Here is a 19317-nt window from a genome sequence, read left to right as displayed (position 1 = left end):
TTAAAATAGTTTTGTAGAGCAAGAAGAGTTCTATCGATCGATCGAAGAAAACTCCAACATCGTCAACAAAAGAAGTTGCCAAAAATCTGTGTGAATTTTGAGCCACTTTATAAATGCGCAATATTGTAGTAAAATATAATGGAATTTTTTTTTAAATTCTGACAAAAAAGTTTGAAATTTTGAAGAAAGCTTTTTGGCAATATTTTTGTACGGTGTTATGCTTTCAAATATTTTGCTGCAGATGGACGTGACATTTTTTTACCTTTAGGGTGTGTATATATGTAGGAACACTGTTTTCGTATACGGGACTAATTTTGTAAAAACAACGCACGCTTTCTGAATTTCTCACAAAACTAACAAATTGCACAACGCGTATTGTGAATAGGATATCATATTTAACAGCATTTAATTTTTTTTTATTAGGAAACTCTAAGTTGGAATTTTACTGGTCACGATTCAATTAGACAGACGTATGTGCAGTCGCAGTTCTGCCTTTGTAGTTCTTACCACAAGAGACATCTTGTTTCACGTAAAGGTCCACAACATTTGGACTTCGACCAATATTTTCGGCAATTTGGCGATTTGAAAGTCCCTCACAGGTCAAGATATCGAATTATCCTTATCGCGACCTGTTAAGGGGAACGCCACTGTGAAAATTCAAAAATATTGATTTTTTTTGCATAAATTGTTAGTATAACTACTCAAGAAAATGTGGTAAAAATTTTAAATAAATTCGCTTTATTCTCGATTCTGCACTTAAGTGAGCGCCCGTCGGTTCGGCCCCGTAGCGCTTACGATACGATGCTTTATTTCAAACGCGTTTTTCTCGAAACGACTTTTTTTGATACACTGGCAACGATTTCTCGAAGACTAATGAACTGATTTTAATTTTCTTTTTTTCAAAATTTTTGTTATCGCATTGGCTATCATTGTGCGTAGCCGATTTTGAAAATAACTATTTTTTTGGGCCTGTTGAAAATCAAAAAAATGGTGAAAAACACACATGAAATTCAAATCACCACCATTTTGTCAAAAAAAAAAAAAAACGGCTACGTACAACGATAGCCACTATTGTGTAGATTAATAAAATTTTTGGTTTTTTGGTTTTAGATGATTATTTATTGCTGTATCGCTGCCACCAGATGACGTCATTTTTTTTAATTCGTTACGTTTATTTACATAAATTTGTCAATTTTCAATATTTTTTAATAAAAATTTACATCAACATAATATAGTTTAATACATATATAATAAATTGCTTTTTGTCCGATCCTCGTATAATTATTCCTACTTACAAAAAAAATTCTCAAAAATCGACTATTTTTTGACCACGCACAGTGGCGTTCCCCCTTAAGGGGTTATACGCAGTTATGACTTTTAAAAAAATCGATTTTTTTATTGCATTTTTGTAATGTACATATATTCAAAAGTATACGCACGAAATTTGAGGTAGATCTAAGCAATACTTTCGGAGTTATACCTAAATATGTAGAGATGCCTCGGCACGTTTTAAGGTAAGTATTGAAACTTTAAACGTGTTTTTTTCAAAACGGCATTTTTCAAGTCGGTGTACACGATATCTCGAAAACGGCTTGTTTGATCGGTCAACCGTTTTAACTCAATCTTTAAAGATACATTTTCTAGTAATTAATCGTTTCTTTTGTAAATCTGATACTTACAATATTTTCCATTTTATAATCAATTTACGGCCAAATTTTAACGTAAAAATCGAAATCATTTCTTTTAAAAGCTGCCATTTTGTGAAAATTTACTATTTTGATTAGCCGAACGATTAATTACTAGATAATCTAATATATTAACAAAATTTGTTTGGTTTTTTGATTTCAGATAATCCAATCCTGAGTTACGATGTACACCATAAATCGTCTTTTTTTAAAGGAGGTTCCAGAAATCGCCTGCAGCGCGCTCTATAATCAACATTTTCATAAATAAAAAATTTTGTTACGTTCTTGAAGGATGCTTTTATAACCGCCAAAAATTTTCAAATTAAAATATTCTGAAGTTTCTTCAGGATAAATCCTTGACAACCCGTCTTTTATTTGCTTCATAACTGCGTATAACCCCTTAAACCTCTCTGCTTTCCCATTTTACTACAATTAAGAAGTTTTCCACCAAACACAATGAACGCTTAAAAACGATCCCTTTTACCAGCTTAAATGCGATGTAGACGATCTGAGCGCCGCTATTCAAGTGAACCAATAAATCAAGCCCGGTATTGCAGCGACTGAAGTTTTACTGCTGCGAAATACCGTTAGATGGAATAATATTGGGTTAGAGGGAAAGTTCTGCCGTACTTTTAATAGGCAGGTAATTTTTCTTGTAAATAAAAAAATATCTGGTTAGTGAGTCATTGGGAATTTTTTTATTTAATGTGATCTCCAGTTGTATGATGAATACCAATCTCTTTCGCAATTTCTCGACTTGTTAGAGGTGGATTATTTTTCAACATGGATCGCAAAGCGTCATTATCGATTTTGGTTGGTCATCCAGATCGATCACTTTCTTGGAGGCTCAGATCCCCGGAACGAAATTTGCTAAACCATCTTTGCCAAGTACGAACATTTACAATATTTTTTCCGAATACCGCACATACATTTTTATATGCAACCGATGTGTATCTTCCTTTTTGGAGTTCATATAAAATGCAGTGTCGTAAATGAACTTTGAACTACTGACATGTTTTTCACTTTAAATATCACAAATAAATGATGAATGACGGTAGAAAATTACTCCTTTTGTAACTATTATAAGAAGATAAAAAAATAAAAATAAAAAAATTACAATGACTCACTAGCAAATGGTTATTTTTTTACAAGAAAAATTACCTGCCTATTTAAAATACGACAGAATTTTCCCTCTGACCCAATATTTTGATGTATTTTATATTTCGACAATCTCTCAAGGGCATGGTAGCACCTTCGGGCAGTTAACACCGTATTTCTCCGAACTTCGAACAGATCTCTCTCATCCGCAAACTAGAGTTTGAGGGTCGTGCTAGGGCAATCTTTCCAAATCGACGGGATTGGACCGAGGAGAAAATCTGTACCGAAGCTTGCACCTCTGTCTTCACTGCCGGTTCCAAGATGGAATCGGAAGTCGGAGCAGGGGTTTTCTCTAAATCAGTCAATTTATCTATCTCATTTAAACTGCCGAATATTGCTAGTGTTTTTCAAGCAGAAGTCTTTGCGATCCTGCAGGTATGAAAAATGCTTAGGGAACGCGGGAGCGAGGGAGGCGGCCGCCGTAGCCGAATGGGTTGGTGCGTGATTACCATTCGGAATTCACAGAGAGGTCGTTGGTTCGAATCTCGGTGAAAGCAAAATTAATAAAATTTTTTCTAATAGCGGTCGCCCCTCGGCAGGCAATGGCAAACGTCCGAGTGTATTTCTGCCATGGAAAAGCTCCTCATAAAAATATCTGCCATTCGGAGTCGGCTTGAAACTGTAGGTCCCTCCATTTGTAGAACAACATCAAGACGCACACCACAAATAGGAGGAGGAGCTCGGCCAAACACCTAACAGAAGTGTACGCGCCAATTATTTATTTTTTTTTTATAGTCAAGCCGCGATCTAGGCTCCGAAGACGCCATGGTGCAGAACGAATTTAGTAAACTCCTGTAAGGAGGAGATCAAATCTCTTGGATGTGCAGGTAACATTTTTCTGTTCTGGGTTCCAGGATATAGGAACATAGAGGGAAATGAAATTGATGATGAGCTTGCCAGGAAGGGGACTGAATTGGCCTCAGAGACCTCCTACTCGGGCATCGGCATCCCCCAGACAGTTGTTAACGGGGAACTGCCCAAATTATTCCTCAGGAAAGCGCAGAAAAGATGGCGCTCCATTTCTTCATGTGCTATTTCGAAAACCCTTTGGCTCCAGTACAATATACGGAGGACTCAGAAAGTCCTTTGGACTCCTCGTCATTCAATTTCCGAACTCGTAGCTGTGTTTACCGGTCACTGGACGATCGGTACACACGCGGAAGAGCTAGGGTTACCATTTAACCCCCATTGTAGAAGCTGTGGGGACCTTTCTGAGAAGGAGACTGTTGAGCACGTTCTATGTAAATGTCCGGGTTTCTTAGCTAGACGATGAAGGTCACTTTTCCATAATATCAACAGCTCTGGCTGGCTGTAAATATCTGCCTGTTGGAGGTCTGATAATGGAATAAAAACGGCGCTTCAATGCTACTTGAGGAATGCCATTTCTCCTATCTACATACTTACCTTTATTTCGAGTAAAGTACAGTATTCACTTGAATTGTCACAATTTGCTTTCATAAAAATTATTGCATCTAATGGCGAATTTTATATTTAAAAATATCAAAGCATTTGACAACTTCCACCTCAGTGTAAGGACTCAACTGCAACATTTACTGTTTTAACGTCACAATTTCTGTGTATTACGAAATCTAACATAGTTACTGATCGGATTATACGCCTTCCAACTTGACTCAAACTTTCTCCAATCTCCAATTTTTAGCTGAATATATCCTGGCATCGCACTTAATCACCGTGAAGGCCATAACAGCTTACTCAGTAGATTTATACCGTTATATAATTAATTTTCTTATTTACTTCGGCTTATAATAATTTATAAAATACTATTTTTCTAATAGTTGCAACAATGAAATAATGCTTTATTTAAATACTTGTCATACAATGCATTAACAACAACTGCAATGGACAGGCCATGTGCAAATATACGAATGTCCGTAAAAATGTATATGGATGTGAACATATAATATAATGTATGTATGTAAGCAGGTATGGTATGTTTATGTACTCACATACATACAAATCTAATGAAAAAAATTTCAAAGCTAGTACAATACATTTAATAGATCACTTAGTATGAGAATTTCTGAAGCACATACATATGCATAATTGTATACATCAACAGAACTTCACTCCATTATAAAGTACAATAAAAATATGCGTGTGATAAGGCACCAAAAAAGCGTTTACAATTTTGTTTTCAAATTTTCAATTTGTATTTGATTAATGTCCACCGACTTCACGGAGTTCACGGTTGCCCAATGGCAATGGTGGACGGAAATTGTTGATAACTTTTCCGTTCAATTCATTGCAAGGACACTCTTCCTTAACATCGTAGCAGTTAAGGTTGCGCATGGCATTCAATTGATCGCGTGATACTTCTATTGGTGTTTTGAAAACAATCCAAATGACGGATTCTGAACATGGTGGAGTGGTTAGTGAGCCCTCGTAAGTCCAGTATGTTGTGGTGCTGGGTAAAAGTTTGCCAGGATCGCAGGCGTTTGGTAGAGTGACCCGATCACCTTTGTGCAAAACAAATGGCAAAAGGCTAGTGATCTTCTCCAATTCCGGATGTGCATTGTCGCTTGCCTAAAAATTTAGTAACTAATTAATATTTCTGTAATCATTATAACGCACAAGTATATAGTACCTTAAAAAAGACTCCCAACACGGCTAAACCATCTGGGGCAGATGCAGCCTCACCGAACGACTTATATTTGGTGGTGTTCCAGTGAACGAGATGTAATTCGCCAGCGTATGAGATACCGTCAACGGTATGTTCGGAACCTTTGTCGTCAGTACATCCCCAGTGGCTGTGGAACTGCTCCAATTTATAGAGATCAGTGCCCAATGGGCCGCCTGTGAGTTCGGAATCCACTCCCTTGACATCAACTCTCCAACAGTATCCTTTTGATTTAATAAATACGATTAGTAAGTTGGATGAATAATAATTGAAAGGAAATAATACCCAAAAAATAAATTTATAATAATAAACAACAGCAACTTAAGTTGATCAAAGCAAATAAGCGGACGTGAACTATCGAATGACAAAAAAGTGTTGCGTAATGTAATAGCGCTCGAACCTCGGCGTGCTATGGCAAATATTCAAGTGCATTTTTGTCATAGAAAAAATCTGCACCAAAACTACCTGCCTTTCAGAGGCAATAGGGAATAAGAAAAATAAATTCATTATTTTTTCGGTAGATGGCTGCAGTTAACGATATCTCTTAAGTATCCATCAAACAATTTGAAGTTTATGCTTGTTGTCAAGGTGACATTTCGCAGTAAAAAAATTATTTTGCTGTTTTTTGTTTGTTCCATTCAGTTACTACTACGTTAGTTGTCGGAGCTTCGCCTAGGAGCTAAAAATTGACCATAAAACTGTTTTAAACCATTTGTGCAAACCTGGATTAAAATGCATCACTAAATTCAGATCTCTACTGCCAACAACTCTACGGTTTGAAGCTAGCGATTGACCAGAAACGGTCAGAATTGGCCAACAGAAGAGGTGTTGTGTTCAATCAGGACAACACAAGGCCACACTTATCTGTAATGACTTGCAAAAATTTCTGGAGCTTGGTTGGGAAGCTGCTGAACTATTGTTGAGGGCAGGACCGATGAACTAACGAGAGTTGGCACCAAGTTAACTGATGAGTATACAAACAATGACATGGGCACACCCTTACAGACTTGTAAGCTACATATTTATGAGGAAATTGTAAGAGCAGCAAATGAAAGATGGCGTATTGAAACCTGCAGAATCGCTCAACAATTGTATCCGACTCTCAATGCTAAATGCACAGGATCTCTGCTAAGCCAAAACATCTAAACACAATCTTAGCACACTGATATCGGTTATTACTGGGCACTACGTAATAGGCAGACTCGCTCAGAGGGGGGCGTGAGCTATGCAGAAGCAGTCTAGATAAGGAATAGGAAGAGATGATCTTGCCCCTTCTGTGCCATTGTTCTGCTCTATCCACACGTAGATTTACCATTTTGACATACATATTGAATTCATTGGCCTTAACAACCTGTTAGTTCTGCCTTCTCCAAACTGGATAAAGAGGCAAAGCGAATGGGTCCGGTGGTGAACGAGGACAAAACGAAGTACCTCCTGTCATCAAACAAACAGTCGGCGCACGCGCATATCGGCACCCACGTTACTGTTGACAGTTATAATTTAGAGGTTGTAAAAGACTTCGTTTATTTAGGAACCAGTATTAACACCGAGAACAATGTCAGCCTTGAAACCCAATGTAGAATCTCTCTTGCCAACAAGTGCTACTTTGGACTAAGTAGGCAACTAAGCAGTAAAGTCCTCTCTCGACGAACAAAACTAACTTTCTACAACATCCGATCAAGCGACGCTTGGAGTGTTTGAGAGAAAGATTCTGCGCAAGATTTTTGGACCTTTGCACGTTGGCAGCGGCGAATATCGCAGGCGATAGAACGATGAGTTGCATGAGCTTTACGAAGAAGAAGTAATTTATCATTTGAGGGAGAACATTTTTTAATGAAATAGAAGGTCAGGGATCTTCTAAAATTTTTGTACACTGTAATTTTGTAAAAGTACACACTGGTTTTAGGAGAAATAAGGACAAGTTCCCCTCGCGGCATCACATTGGGCTATAAGCCTGAGTATGTCCCATAGTGGACGACCGCTTCAACCTAACCTAATTATTGTTAATATCTGATGAAAATACTAAATTGTCGTCCCATGTATGATGTTCATCGCCTATGAACTTGTTTCGAAAATTATCAGTCAGTGCGATTGAAATTTTACTAAAATATGGGCGGGTCTATAAAGTTCAGTCCGGGTTGAGTTTAGAATTTCAAAAAAAAAAAAAATTAGTTTCGTTAATTATATTTAATTTTGAAAACTAACAAGATATGCAGAAGCAATTCAATTAAAATTTATTATACAGGGTGTTCCGGCTATACTTGACACATGAGAACTTTCTTTACCTTTGACAGTTGTTGCTTCTTCTACGGCCTTTCAGAAACGGCTGTGCAGCACAATTGTAACCATGGAGCAGCAGTACACAGTCGCAGAACGCAAAGAAATCGTGAAAATTTATTTTTAAAATAATTCTTCGATTATCTTGACTAAGCGTGCGTACACTTCACTCTTAGCGGAACGGTTGCTTGGTTTGAGTGGTGATTCTTCCAGAATCCAACTAACGCTTCCGCACCATTTTGTTGCCACATCCTCGTTACCAACTTGTTTACCAGTTATTTTCGGCATGACCATATCCAGTCTGTGAGGTTTAAGAACCTTATTAGGTTGTTGACATCTAAGCCAGACAGTTGTTCGAGACTCGAACAGCGGTTTGCCCAGGGTTAACATTCTGTCCTTCCATAGAGCAGGGCATTCACAGAGGAAGTGGAAGATTGTTTCCTTTTTTTCCGGTTAGCGGAATGGTAAATAAATACCATAAATTTATTGATTCTGAGACACTGAAAATGCTCGAACCGTGCATAAAAGTCCTCTTATTCTTGCTGGGCGCAATAACCGCTTGATGGATTTTGACCGAGCTTATGAACAACTTTTGCATGAAGCCACTGTTTGAGGCAGGATGTGCGCTACGAACACTAACGGGCCATTATTTTCGAGGATGACGAAGGCTGTAGTTGTTCAACGGGGAAAATTAGTTGTATGATTATTGATTCCATTCAATTTTCAAACTCGTAGCTGGGTTTACCGGTCACTGGACGATCGGTACACACGCGGAAGAGCTAGGGTTACCATTTAACCCCCATTGCCGAAGCTGTGGGGACCTTTCAAAGAAGGAGACTGTTGAGCACTTTTTCTGTAAATGTCCGGGTTTGGCAGCTAGATGACTAAGGCCACTGGGTGCTCCTTCCTCGACAGCCATGGGTAGTGAGCCAACCTAACTCCCATCAATCTTCTCCTGCCTGTTGCAGGTCTCATAATCGTATCAAAACGGCGTTTCAGTGCTACTTGAGGAGTGCCAGACTGGCACTTCAACCATTTCACCTACCTACCTTTTGGTTCCAGTAGGAAATAAATGGATTTTTCACAAAATTTATAGTTCTCACATGTCAAGTATAGATAATACACCCTGTACAACGTAATCAATGCAGCGCCATCAGCGGAGACTTTCGTTGGGGAAGTATATAATTATTTGTATAATTACCTGGATTTGTAAGGCTGAGAGTGTGTTCAGGAACGTATTTCCATTTGAGAGACGAAGCATTCAATTCGCTTCCTTTTTTGGCTGTCGATGGGGTGATATCAACAGGCGATTGTCTGTGTCCCGAAGCTTGCGGGAATTGTTTGGCCCAATGCGCAGGACCTGCAAGTATTTTAATAAAAAATAAAGTAATTGTAATCATTCATTGAAACAAAAATGTGTTATTTTTCTTAAGAACATACAGGTGTACGTACATATGTACGTCGGCAATATCTCATAATTTACAGAAATAAAATGAAAAGGGGAATTAAAAGTTGTCTTGTTAATAAATTATGTCCGTTTCTTTTACGAGTTAAATTTACAAATAATATTATTCAACAAGAGAATTACTCAAGTACAGCACTTTTAGGTTATGTTAGAGAGTTCGAAATACCTTCTACTCAAATATGAACGAGACGTTATCAATAAAACGGTCCGCGGATGACATATGGCAAAAATAATTTTTTTGTTTTTTGGTAGGACTGTTATAAGCTTACATGGCAAATTTCAGCGTGATATGTCACATAGTTTGTTTTCTGTGCTACTGTAAACAAGTCAAGCTCGAGTGTGTTCTTCGAATTCTCTTTTATGACTTCAATTGTCTCAAAATGTTTTCCACGGAGCGGCAACTTGAGCTTGGAGTATATAAAAATCAAGGAACATAACGCAAATAGTGGCTAGAACCACATTAAGATATCTAATTTAAATGCCTTACTCCTGTAATTTAATGATTTAGTGAACTAAAAGGCTCATTATACATATTTACAGATCAAACCATTCTCGGAGGTTATAATCATAATCTTAAAAAGTGGCAGACAAGGCTTATGGAACAAACCTTTCCGAGAATTCAAAAAAAATTTCAAATCCATTAAAATTTGCGTTGTCAAGCAAAATTTTTTTTCAAAATAGAGTATTTGTTCCCACTGCTCGTCGTCGAAGATCTTATACAGCTGAGGAAAAATAACATCGGTTGCTGCTCTTTGAGTAATTTAAAATGTGTTTGAGCTGTAATAACTGCGGCAGCATTACTTTTTATGAGATGGTGTGAAAAATGTCAGCAAAAATGCTAACGTCGCGCGTTCTCTCAGTAAAATGTTGGCAATTCGGTGATCATCACTAGCTAATCAAGCGCAATATAAAAGTCTTCACTGCGGAATTGAATAGGAAAAGTAAGTTTTTATTTAATAAATGAAAGTTTAATATTGCTGATTTATTGTTCTGGCGTCAAATTAAGTTCAAATGCAACGAAGTAATGGGTCCATATTTTCAATCAACACGTTTGAAGCGGAATAACTTCTGCAATATTACGTCAGCAAATCAGCTGAGTTTTTTCTAAAGCGGTCGCCCCTCGGCAGGCAGTGGCAAACCTCCGAGCATATTTCGGCCAAATACCTAAAAAGGGTGTGCGCGCCAATTATATAAAGTGTGGATAAATTTTAAGGGCCGATGTTGAATGTGAACCACACATTTCATTTGACATTTTTCAATTTCAGACTAATTCAATTTGAACCATGGTACACAATCGAGCAACGCGTTAAAGTTATTTATGCTTATTATGAAAACGGGCGTTCAAATCCAAATGCATATCGCGCACTTCATCTTCACTGATGAGGCACATTTTCACCTCAGTGGATTCGTCAATAAGCAGAATTGCCGCATTTGGGCGAATGATAATCCAAGAGTGATTGCCGAAAAACCAATGCACCCACAAAGAATGACTGTTTGGTACGGTTTATGGGCCGGCGGCATCATTGGGCCGTATTTTTTCCAAAATGAGGCCGGTCAGGCAGTTACTGTGAATAGTGTTCGCTATCGTGAGATGATAACGAACTTTTTATGGCCCGAATTGGCAGATTTGGATCTGGGCGATATGTGGTTTCAACAGGACGGTGTAATTGTCAGACAACTAATGAAACAATGGCTCTTTTGCGCGAAAAATTTGATGGCAGAATAATCTCACGTCGCGGCAATGTCAATTGGCCGCCAAGATCATGTGATATGACACCGTTGGGCTTCTTTCTTTGGGGTTATTTAAAAGAAAAGGTGTACACGTCGATAAGCCAGCAACAATTCAAGAGCTAAAGGATGCGATAATTCGGCACATTAACGGCATAGAACCTCAATTATGCCTCAGCTTCATCGAAAATTTGGACCATCGGATGGAGGTTTGCCGCAGCGGCCATTTGGCCGATATTTTGTTCCATACGTAATTAACAATAGTTTCCTAAAAAAATTGTATTTTATTCAAAATCAACACCTGCCCTTGAAACTTAACCACCCTTTATATATATATGTATATACAATATAACGGCGGCCGCCGTAGTCGAATGGGTTGGTGCGTGATTACCATTCGGAATTCACAGAGAGAACGTTGGTTCGAATCTCGGTGAAACCAAAATTATTAAAAACATTTTTCTAATAGCGGTCGCCCCTCGGCAGGCAATGGCAAACCGCCGAGTGTATTTCTGCCATGAAAAAGCTCCTCATAAAAATATCTGCCGTTCGGAGTCGGCTTGAAACTGTAGGCCCCTCCATTTGTGGAACAACATCAAGACGCACACCACAAATAGGAGGAGGAGCTCGGTCAAACACCCAAAAAGGGTGTACGCGCCAATTATATATATATATATATTATGTATTATATATATAATACAATATATAATATATAATAATCAGGCTAGTATAAGCATTAGGACAGCAAAAAATTAACAGGATCGCAATACTGCTGTAATTATTGAGAGCGTCGAACACATCCTTAGTGTTCAGGCTATTTTGCGTCTAATAAACATAAAAAAGAAAAATTACCTGACGTGGGTATCTTTATTAGCTCTACTTTCAGAATACATTCATGTTATAGCTTTTGCTTATGTGTGAAAACATGAATGGGATGGCATTATATTACATTTCCTCCATTATTATGTAACATGATTCCTATTTCTTATCCTCAGGTATTTTGAATTTCTTACCAACTTTTGACTTTTATTAAAATCAGGTAATTTATGTTTTCAGTTTCTACCTTCGTTTTATTGCCCAAAAAAGGTAGAACAATTAACTAATATTTTTGAAAATATTAAAGTTTTATTATATACTGCCATAAGTTCTGTCACAAGTTAAATCCGTTGTAGATATGAAATTATAATATTTTTTTTTTATGAAGTTAGTTTTATTTAATCATGTAAATCATGATTTTCATTCGAAGTGGTCACCACACAAGCCATGAAATGATTATAAAAACGATTGAACGAAATATTAAAGTTTTATTATGTATCATACTTATAATATACGTTCTGTAGTGGGACTGAGCTTCTGCAGAAAGTGTTTTTATACTATTTTTAACTCATACTTTAATGAGGTACAAAAAACTTTGTATTCGTTATTCTCATCAGAATTTGTCAAGCATACAATATTTGATTTCTTTCTAACCGGTATTTCCATCAGAGAGTTAAAAAATATCAAAAACAACCAAAGAGACTACAAAGTCTATTGTGTACCTACTGCTGATCACATGACTAAAACAAATTTACAGATTATGGATCTTCACTGGCATCGATTCGTAGGAATTGACACATCTTAATAACGATAGCTAATGAAAGTTAAATGTTTTGACAATATAATTTCGCTTTTAACTATGAGTTCACTGTATGACGTTTGTAAATCAGGTGATGTGTTAATTTTTGCTGGATTATTACTTTATTGGCTCGAAAATTAATATTTTGCAATATGGGTAAGGGATGTGTGAAACGTGAAAAAATGCAAAAATTCAAAGCTACCAAGTTATAGTAAATACAAATACAGAATGATAATTATCATGTCGTAAATGGTAAATGCAAATATAAATATTATATATTCAGGACATCAGAAGCGACGTCGAAATGCTTAAAAAATAGCGTCAACCGAAAACAAATATAAGGAAGATATTCGTATTATGGTTATTATGTAGCACAAAAAAAGTATATAAACAATAAATAAGAAGGCAGCTCACAATTAAGTGCAAACAAACTGGCATCAGAGCATTGGCAAATAACAGTCAACACAACAAAATGCCATCATAATTCACAAATGTCACGATGCCAGACTTTTTGCACTGAATTGCTCTAGAGAAAACTTAGAATATTTGGCGAAATAACAACAACCAAAAGTAACATTCATGCAGCCAAAAGACTAAGAGGTTTTTTTTTTGGTCTATGGAGAGTTTCTGAGCTCTCTGATAATTGTACGTGGCTCAGCACTTCACAATTTCAAAACACTTCGCTCTGAATTCGACAGTGGCAAGACCTAAAAGTAAATAAAATAAATCCTAAGTTGCTTTTTTGGTAGATATGTAACGTCGCTTTTCGTTTTTAAATTTAAATATAACTTATTAAATTTACATACATACGTACATACATACATCAATTGAGTTACAGCTTGTTTCTTTGAGATGCAATTTGTTGAATTTGACACTGATGCGTAAGTATCAGAAAAGGTAAAATGTCATGCGAAAAGCATAAAATATAATTCAGAATAGTCGATTGCTCTTCGAAATAATAGTTGTCTTGTTTTTTTAGCCATAGAATTTAGAGGATGACATCAAGAAAAACAAAAAAAATTATTATGGGCCACCCTGATGTATATATAATATTTTAAAATATGCCGACAGGCCTATGCTGCAAGTTGCCTTGATTTTGTATCATAATATGATTATTTACAGAGTCCGGCACTCAAAATGTAACCAATTAAAAAGGCCATTCATTAAGTTTGGAAAATTATTTTTATTCATTTCAAAGTAAAAAATGTGTGAAAATAATACAAAATTAAGAATCAATTTACTTTTGTTCGATATGACGACCTTTTGCCTTGACTATGGCCTTGAACGGTCCAGAAACGAATCGCAAGCTGCCCGAATGTGACTTGTAGCTATTTTGGCCCACTCGCGGACAATGGATTTTTTCAGCGCCTCGAGACTGGTGACTCTTTTAGTTCGGACCTTGCTCTCCAAAATGGCCAAAAGAGAATAATCCATCGATTTTGCGTCTGGTGAATTTGAGAGCCATTGTGTGGAAATTATGAAGTTCGGAACGTTGTTTTTTAGCCATGCTTGGTTCACTCGATTTTGTGAGACGGTGCCGAGTCCTGTTGAAACGTTCATGGTCTGCCACCGAAATGTTTGTCTGCCTACAGCTTCAAAGCAACCTCCGGAATACTTTCCCGATAATATTTCGCCTTTACGTGGCGAGTGCTGCTCCCTGGTGGCCAATCGATGACTCAAATTCTCGTATGAACGGTCGGTCAAATAAACGTTATCGTTTTGGGAGTTTACGAATTGCTCAATTTGAAATATTTTCTCGTCAGAAAACACAATGTTTGGAAATTGATCGCTTTCGGCAAAGCAAAGCAACTCCTTCGCTCTCTCAAGTCTGCCTTGTTGCTGCTTTGGTGTGAGATTATGATTTTCCAGCCAAATATAATGCAGTCACAATATTGCGTTTGAAATCCATTACATTACTTTAATTCTTGGAACGCATCCATTATCAAAACATTTCCTATAGAACATTCGGAAGTACAACGTTTTATTTCAAATGAACTTCTTTGAACAAATGAAATAGTTGAAGGAAATTTTATGCTTATATTTAAAATTCAAGTAATAAAATTCCGTGGGGAACTAGTCCTTATCTCTCCAAAGACTAGTGAAAACCTTTCAAAAATTTTAGAAGATCCCTGACTTCTACAGTACTGCGATCCAACTCATTAAAAAATTGTCCACCTAAAATGTTGAGTTTACGTCTGGTTAGAGCAGGACAATGACACACAAAGTTCGATATCGTCTCTTCCTCATTTAGACAGCGCCTGCAGAAGTCATATGATTCCACGCCCATGTTCTTGCCTATTTCGCACTCTTCCCTTGAGCGCCAATGCTTGACCACTTACTTAAGGTTTGCAACTTTATTGCCGCACTGCTAGCAATATATCTTGCTTTTAGATCTACTAGAAGGCAGTTTAATGTCGCATACAATTACAAAATTCCAGCAACAATATGTGTCATGTACTCGTATATATGGTTTTCCTCCTTTCCTTTGAAAAATACCGAAAGTATAAGGTTAGGTTAGGTAGTGCTGGTTGATCTGTAAAAAGATCTCAGACCTTTAGGGTTCATTGTGTTGCCAGTGCTATGTCTCTGGAGTCGAATTATTATTTTATGTAATTCTTAATGAACGTCTTCGCGAGTTTTAAATATGATGAAAAATATGATGAAGGCACATTTGTCGAGTTCTATAAAAAGCAGGGCAGTGGCAAAGTAGGTGTTCCAAAATGGCACTAGCATTTCGCTTCGTTGTATGTGTTACACGCATTGCTCTGGTTTGAGTGTTCCCATATCGACTGCATTTCCAGAACTAGCTCCTCATTTAGTACCGCTTTCAGAAAGAAGAGTGATGGGTATATTTCTGCCCCATCTCGGCAGTCGAATATCTGTCTTAGCGAGTTCATCGGCTCTCTCATTTCCTTCTTTTCCTTTGGCTTGGCTATCAATGAAAATATTTGTCCAAGTATTAAGAGGGAGAGCCAACTCAGCTGCTTTTGTTTCGGCATAGATTTCAGCTTGAAATATTCTACAGTAATTAGGGAGTCTGAAAGACTTTTGGAGATAAAATCACGGACAAAAAACAGCTGCTTCTACTTCTTCTGCCATCCATTTTGCCGAAAGTATAAACACCTAAATAATGTTTTGGGCATAAAGCTCGGTCTAGTATCAATCCAAAATTGGCTACTTCCACACTACGTTTCGGACAGTCCGATTGCTTCATACTGTTTCTTAACCTCACTTACATGAATCACTCCAGCCAAAAGGCTCGGATATTATAAAGAAAAGAGTAAAGCGTGATCGACCTTGCTTTTATTATGATATATTCGTATAAGCGTTAGGCTTTTTGGCTATATTATGTTTGCATTGGTACTAGGGTAATCTGGTCGGTTTATCAAGCCAACTCTAGACATGAAACATCAAATGGTAGAAAGAGTGTTTTTAATAGTGGCCGTCCCACGGTGAGGTGTAGCAAACATCGAAGTGCATTTGTGGCATAAAAAAGCTCTAAGCCATCTGGCATTCGAAAAACTGTGCGAGTGTGTCCACATAACACTATAGATCGCCCCATTTGTGGAACAACATTAAAAAGCTCGGTCAGAATACCCACCGAGGATGTAAGCGCTAATTATTTATATGTATGTAAGAGTATTTGCAAATAATTGTTTAAACTTTTATTTGGCTTTAACTCAAAATAGATAAAAATTATAATTTTCACTACTTGGATACTTCCATGAATTGGACAAAATATCCTCCACCGTCAGTGTCCATTGTAGACATTATTTACTTTTCAATGTTCCGCTTTTAAGACTTTATATTTATTGGAAGAAAGAGTAAATGTTATTTTTTTGTTAGTTGCTCAATTTCTTCTATTGTAAATTAACCAATTTTTCAAGTAAAAAAGCTTTCGCGTTTAACAAAATAGAAGAATCGGTCACCCTCATGTACAAGATTAATCCGCATCATATGTCATGTGTTGCTATAATAAATATGTAATTTACTCTGACTAAGAAAAATGTAAATTTTATCACGTGCTGCAGTCTTATCGTTTAATTTAAAAGCAAAACAAACAATGACAGGTAGAGAACTAAGCAAAAAATAAATAAAATAAATAAAAAAAAAAAAATTGCACGTTGTTTAAGTATTCAAAAAATCTACATATTTTCTATATAATAAAATATTATATGAGTAGGGCAAATACACATGTATCTATCCATACATACATTTGAGGCGAAAAAATAATGCATTACAGAAAAAGATAAAGGGACTATACAGACAAAACGAAATTTATATCAGAAAACTAGTCGAATATACCCTAACTAAGTTGCTTAACTCTAAGCAGCCAGACTATGCAAGTTTCTTTTTTTCGAAATTGATTGCTGAAAAGTTCAAAAGAACTTTTTCGAACTAATTTTCGGGTGTCCACACGGTAAGTAAGCATTTTCGACAACAAGTTGACGAAGTACTTTCCTTGCACTGTCTGAGTGCATCTTTTGCGCGAGATTTATTTTTGAATTTATGCATGGTGAAAATAATTCAGAAGGTGAGCCGTTAACCAGCTCTCAGCGCATTTAAAGCAATCACCTGATTGGCTGACGTAACCGGGGTCATGAAAGCGGTTTCTTTACGAAAAACCTGAGATGAGGTTGGTGCTATACGAAAAAACTCAACACAATTCCACTCATGTTGCTTCGTTGCCGTTTGAACCATAGATAACTAGATGTAAAACTTATTCATTTTGAGAGAGAGCGCGCCCATGGGGACGTTTCAAAACTTGGCAGCACTCACACATTATGGGTTTTTGAACAGCTGATAGGCGAAATGGCAGACTGCCAGAAGAAACGCGCCAAAAATAACAGGAAAACAGTTCGTTTTTGCTTAATGAACAAATGACGTGTTGAAATGTTTATAATTATTTGTCTTAAAATTAATTCAATTGAAATGTAATAATTTGAATTGAAGTGAGTTTGTAGAATCCAAAGCTCATTATATCCTTTTCGACTTCTACTTTTAATTAGTCTTATGTACATAATGTAATTTTATTGAAAACTGTGTGTTGGTTTATGTAAATTTGTATATATGTAAATATTCTATGGTTGAAAAGCGTAGGTAAGGGAACTGAATTTGTGTTTGAGATATTTTACAAAAATTAAAAGTAATCTGAATTCAGAATTCTGCTGCCAAATTCCCGATGACGTGGCAGCCGAAGTTACTTGCTCAATTTCGTTTTTCGCCATAGCTGAAGGTGAAACCTGGTAATCTATCATCCTTGATATTTAGAGGCATCGAGCTGTTCGTGCTCGGTCCGCACGCTTTGTGTTCTTCTCAATGTTATTGTTAGCTGTAGATTAAAAACTGAAATAATTGTGTGAGCGCGATGGGCAACACTAAAAGAGAACTCGCAATGTTGAAGCAATAAAAGTTTCCCTATATGAACGTGGGCTTACTAATACTCAATTCCAAACAAAACGCCATTTTGGCAACTCTTTCCAGTGCTGCCAATGTGAGATTATTTATGGAAGTTGCTTGATATATTCGCCACTCGCTAATTCATGGCTAATCGAACACGGCTCCAGTTTCGACGCGCGTGTTTGCTTTGGCGCATGAACTCCAAATTAATGACGAAATAACTGAAACTGCACCAATAAAAATAATGAACACTTTATCTCACTTACTTACTTTTGTAAGTACTGTTGAAGGCGGTACAGTTTTGTAATAATGGAATAGACACCTGTGGCATCGTTGCAGTTCGAATCTAAAATGCGAACGACTTTATATGATAATAATCATATCCGCCATTTTTACATTACATTTTATGTACATTCCTTTGAAAACAGTTCTCAACTACTGTATGTGGTCGTAAATCGCCTTGTTATACACATTAACTACAAATTATTAAAGTAGTGTTATAAAATGTCACATTGAATGCTGAAAATAAATAAAATGCATGCTGTAAATGAGTAACGAGGAAGTCACGAGTAATTAAAAAGACCATAAATTTACACAACTGAACACTGAACCAAGTATAATAGCAGACAGTAGGATGTTAGATACACTTAATAGAATAGGGTGTTCTTTAAGAGCTTTAGAACTTAAATCGATAATACAAAATATACAAAATATTGTTGGAATGATTTTTTTTTATTATAATCTTGTAGATAATTTAATGGCATTCATTTTTTGAATGTGATATCAGGCATGTATGTATGTGCCGTGGCTAGAACTTGCATGGTCCAAAGCCGTTGATGTTTAGCTGATTAATTTATGCAAACAAAAATTCAGTCAGCATGGCTTGAAAGTACTCTTTTCTCATTTCGAAAGAAATAAGAACCGATGATGCCGCCAGCCTGTAAACCGCACGTAAAATGGAGGAAGTGCTCTATGAACTCGCGAACACGTTTATTTTATTCAAAATAGATTACTACAATTTGGAAGCGTTGCTCTAGCATTAAACAATTCATCATGATTTGTCAAACCTTACAAATCTGTCAGGTGTTTGGCCGAGCTCCTCCTTCTATTTGTGGCGTACTTCTTGATGTTGTTCCGCAAATGGAGGGACCTACAGTTTTAATCTGACTTCGTATGGCAGATATTTTTTAAGAGTAGTATTTTCATGGTGGAAATACAATCGGAGGTTTCCTATTGTCTGCCGAGGGGCGACCGCTATTACAAAAAACTCTTTCTTCATTTCGGCGTTTCATACACGGAGATTCGAACCTACGTACTCCAAACAGAACTATCAACGCAGCTAGAACTGTCAAAC

At 36.8% G+C, this 19317-nt stretch overlaps 1 protein-coding gene across 1 annotated transcript in view; it reads right to left on the bottom strand.

The window, feature by feature from the left end:
• Positions 1-4627: 4627 nt before the first annotated feature.
• The window catches only part of LOC129248360 (carbonic anhydrase), a 44506-nt gene continuing 29816 nt past the window's right edge, over positions 4628-19317 (bottom strand). Inside the window, exons 2-4 of the mRNA XM_054887886.1 lie at positions 8960-9118; positions 5449-5705; positions 4628-5387 (exon numbers count right to left, since the gene is read on the bottom strand). Coding sequence (XP_054743861.1) covers positions 5022-5387; positions 5449-5705; positions 8960-9118 — 782 coding nt within the window. The 3' untranslated portion in view covers positions 4628-5021. The remainder of the gene's footprint in view (positions 5388-5448; positions 5706-8959; positions 9119-19317) is intronic.

The sequence above is a fragment of the Anastrepha obliqua genome, chromosome 5 (assembly GCF_027943255.1).
Source record: "Anastrepha obliqua isolate idAnaObli1 chromosome 5, idAnaObli1_1.0, whole genome shotgun sequence".
In the NCBI taxonomy this organism is placed as follows: Eukaryota; Metazoa; Arthropoda; class Insecta; order Diptera; family Tephritidae; genus Anastrepha; species Anastrepha obliqua.
The sequence above is the reverse complement of the archived record's forward strand: the minus strand, read 5'-3'. Positions and strand labels throughout refer to the sequence as shown.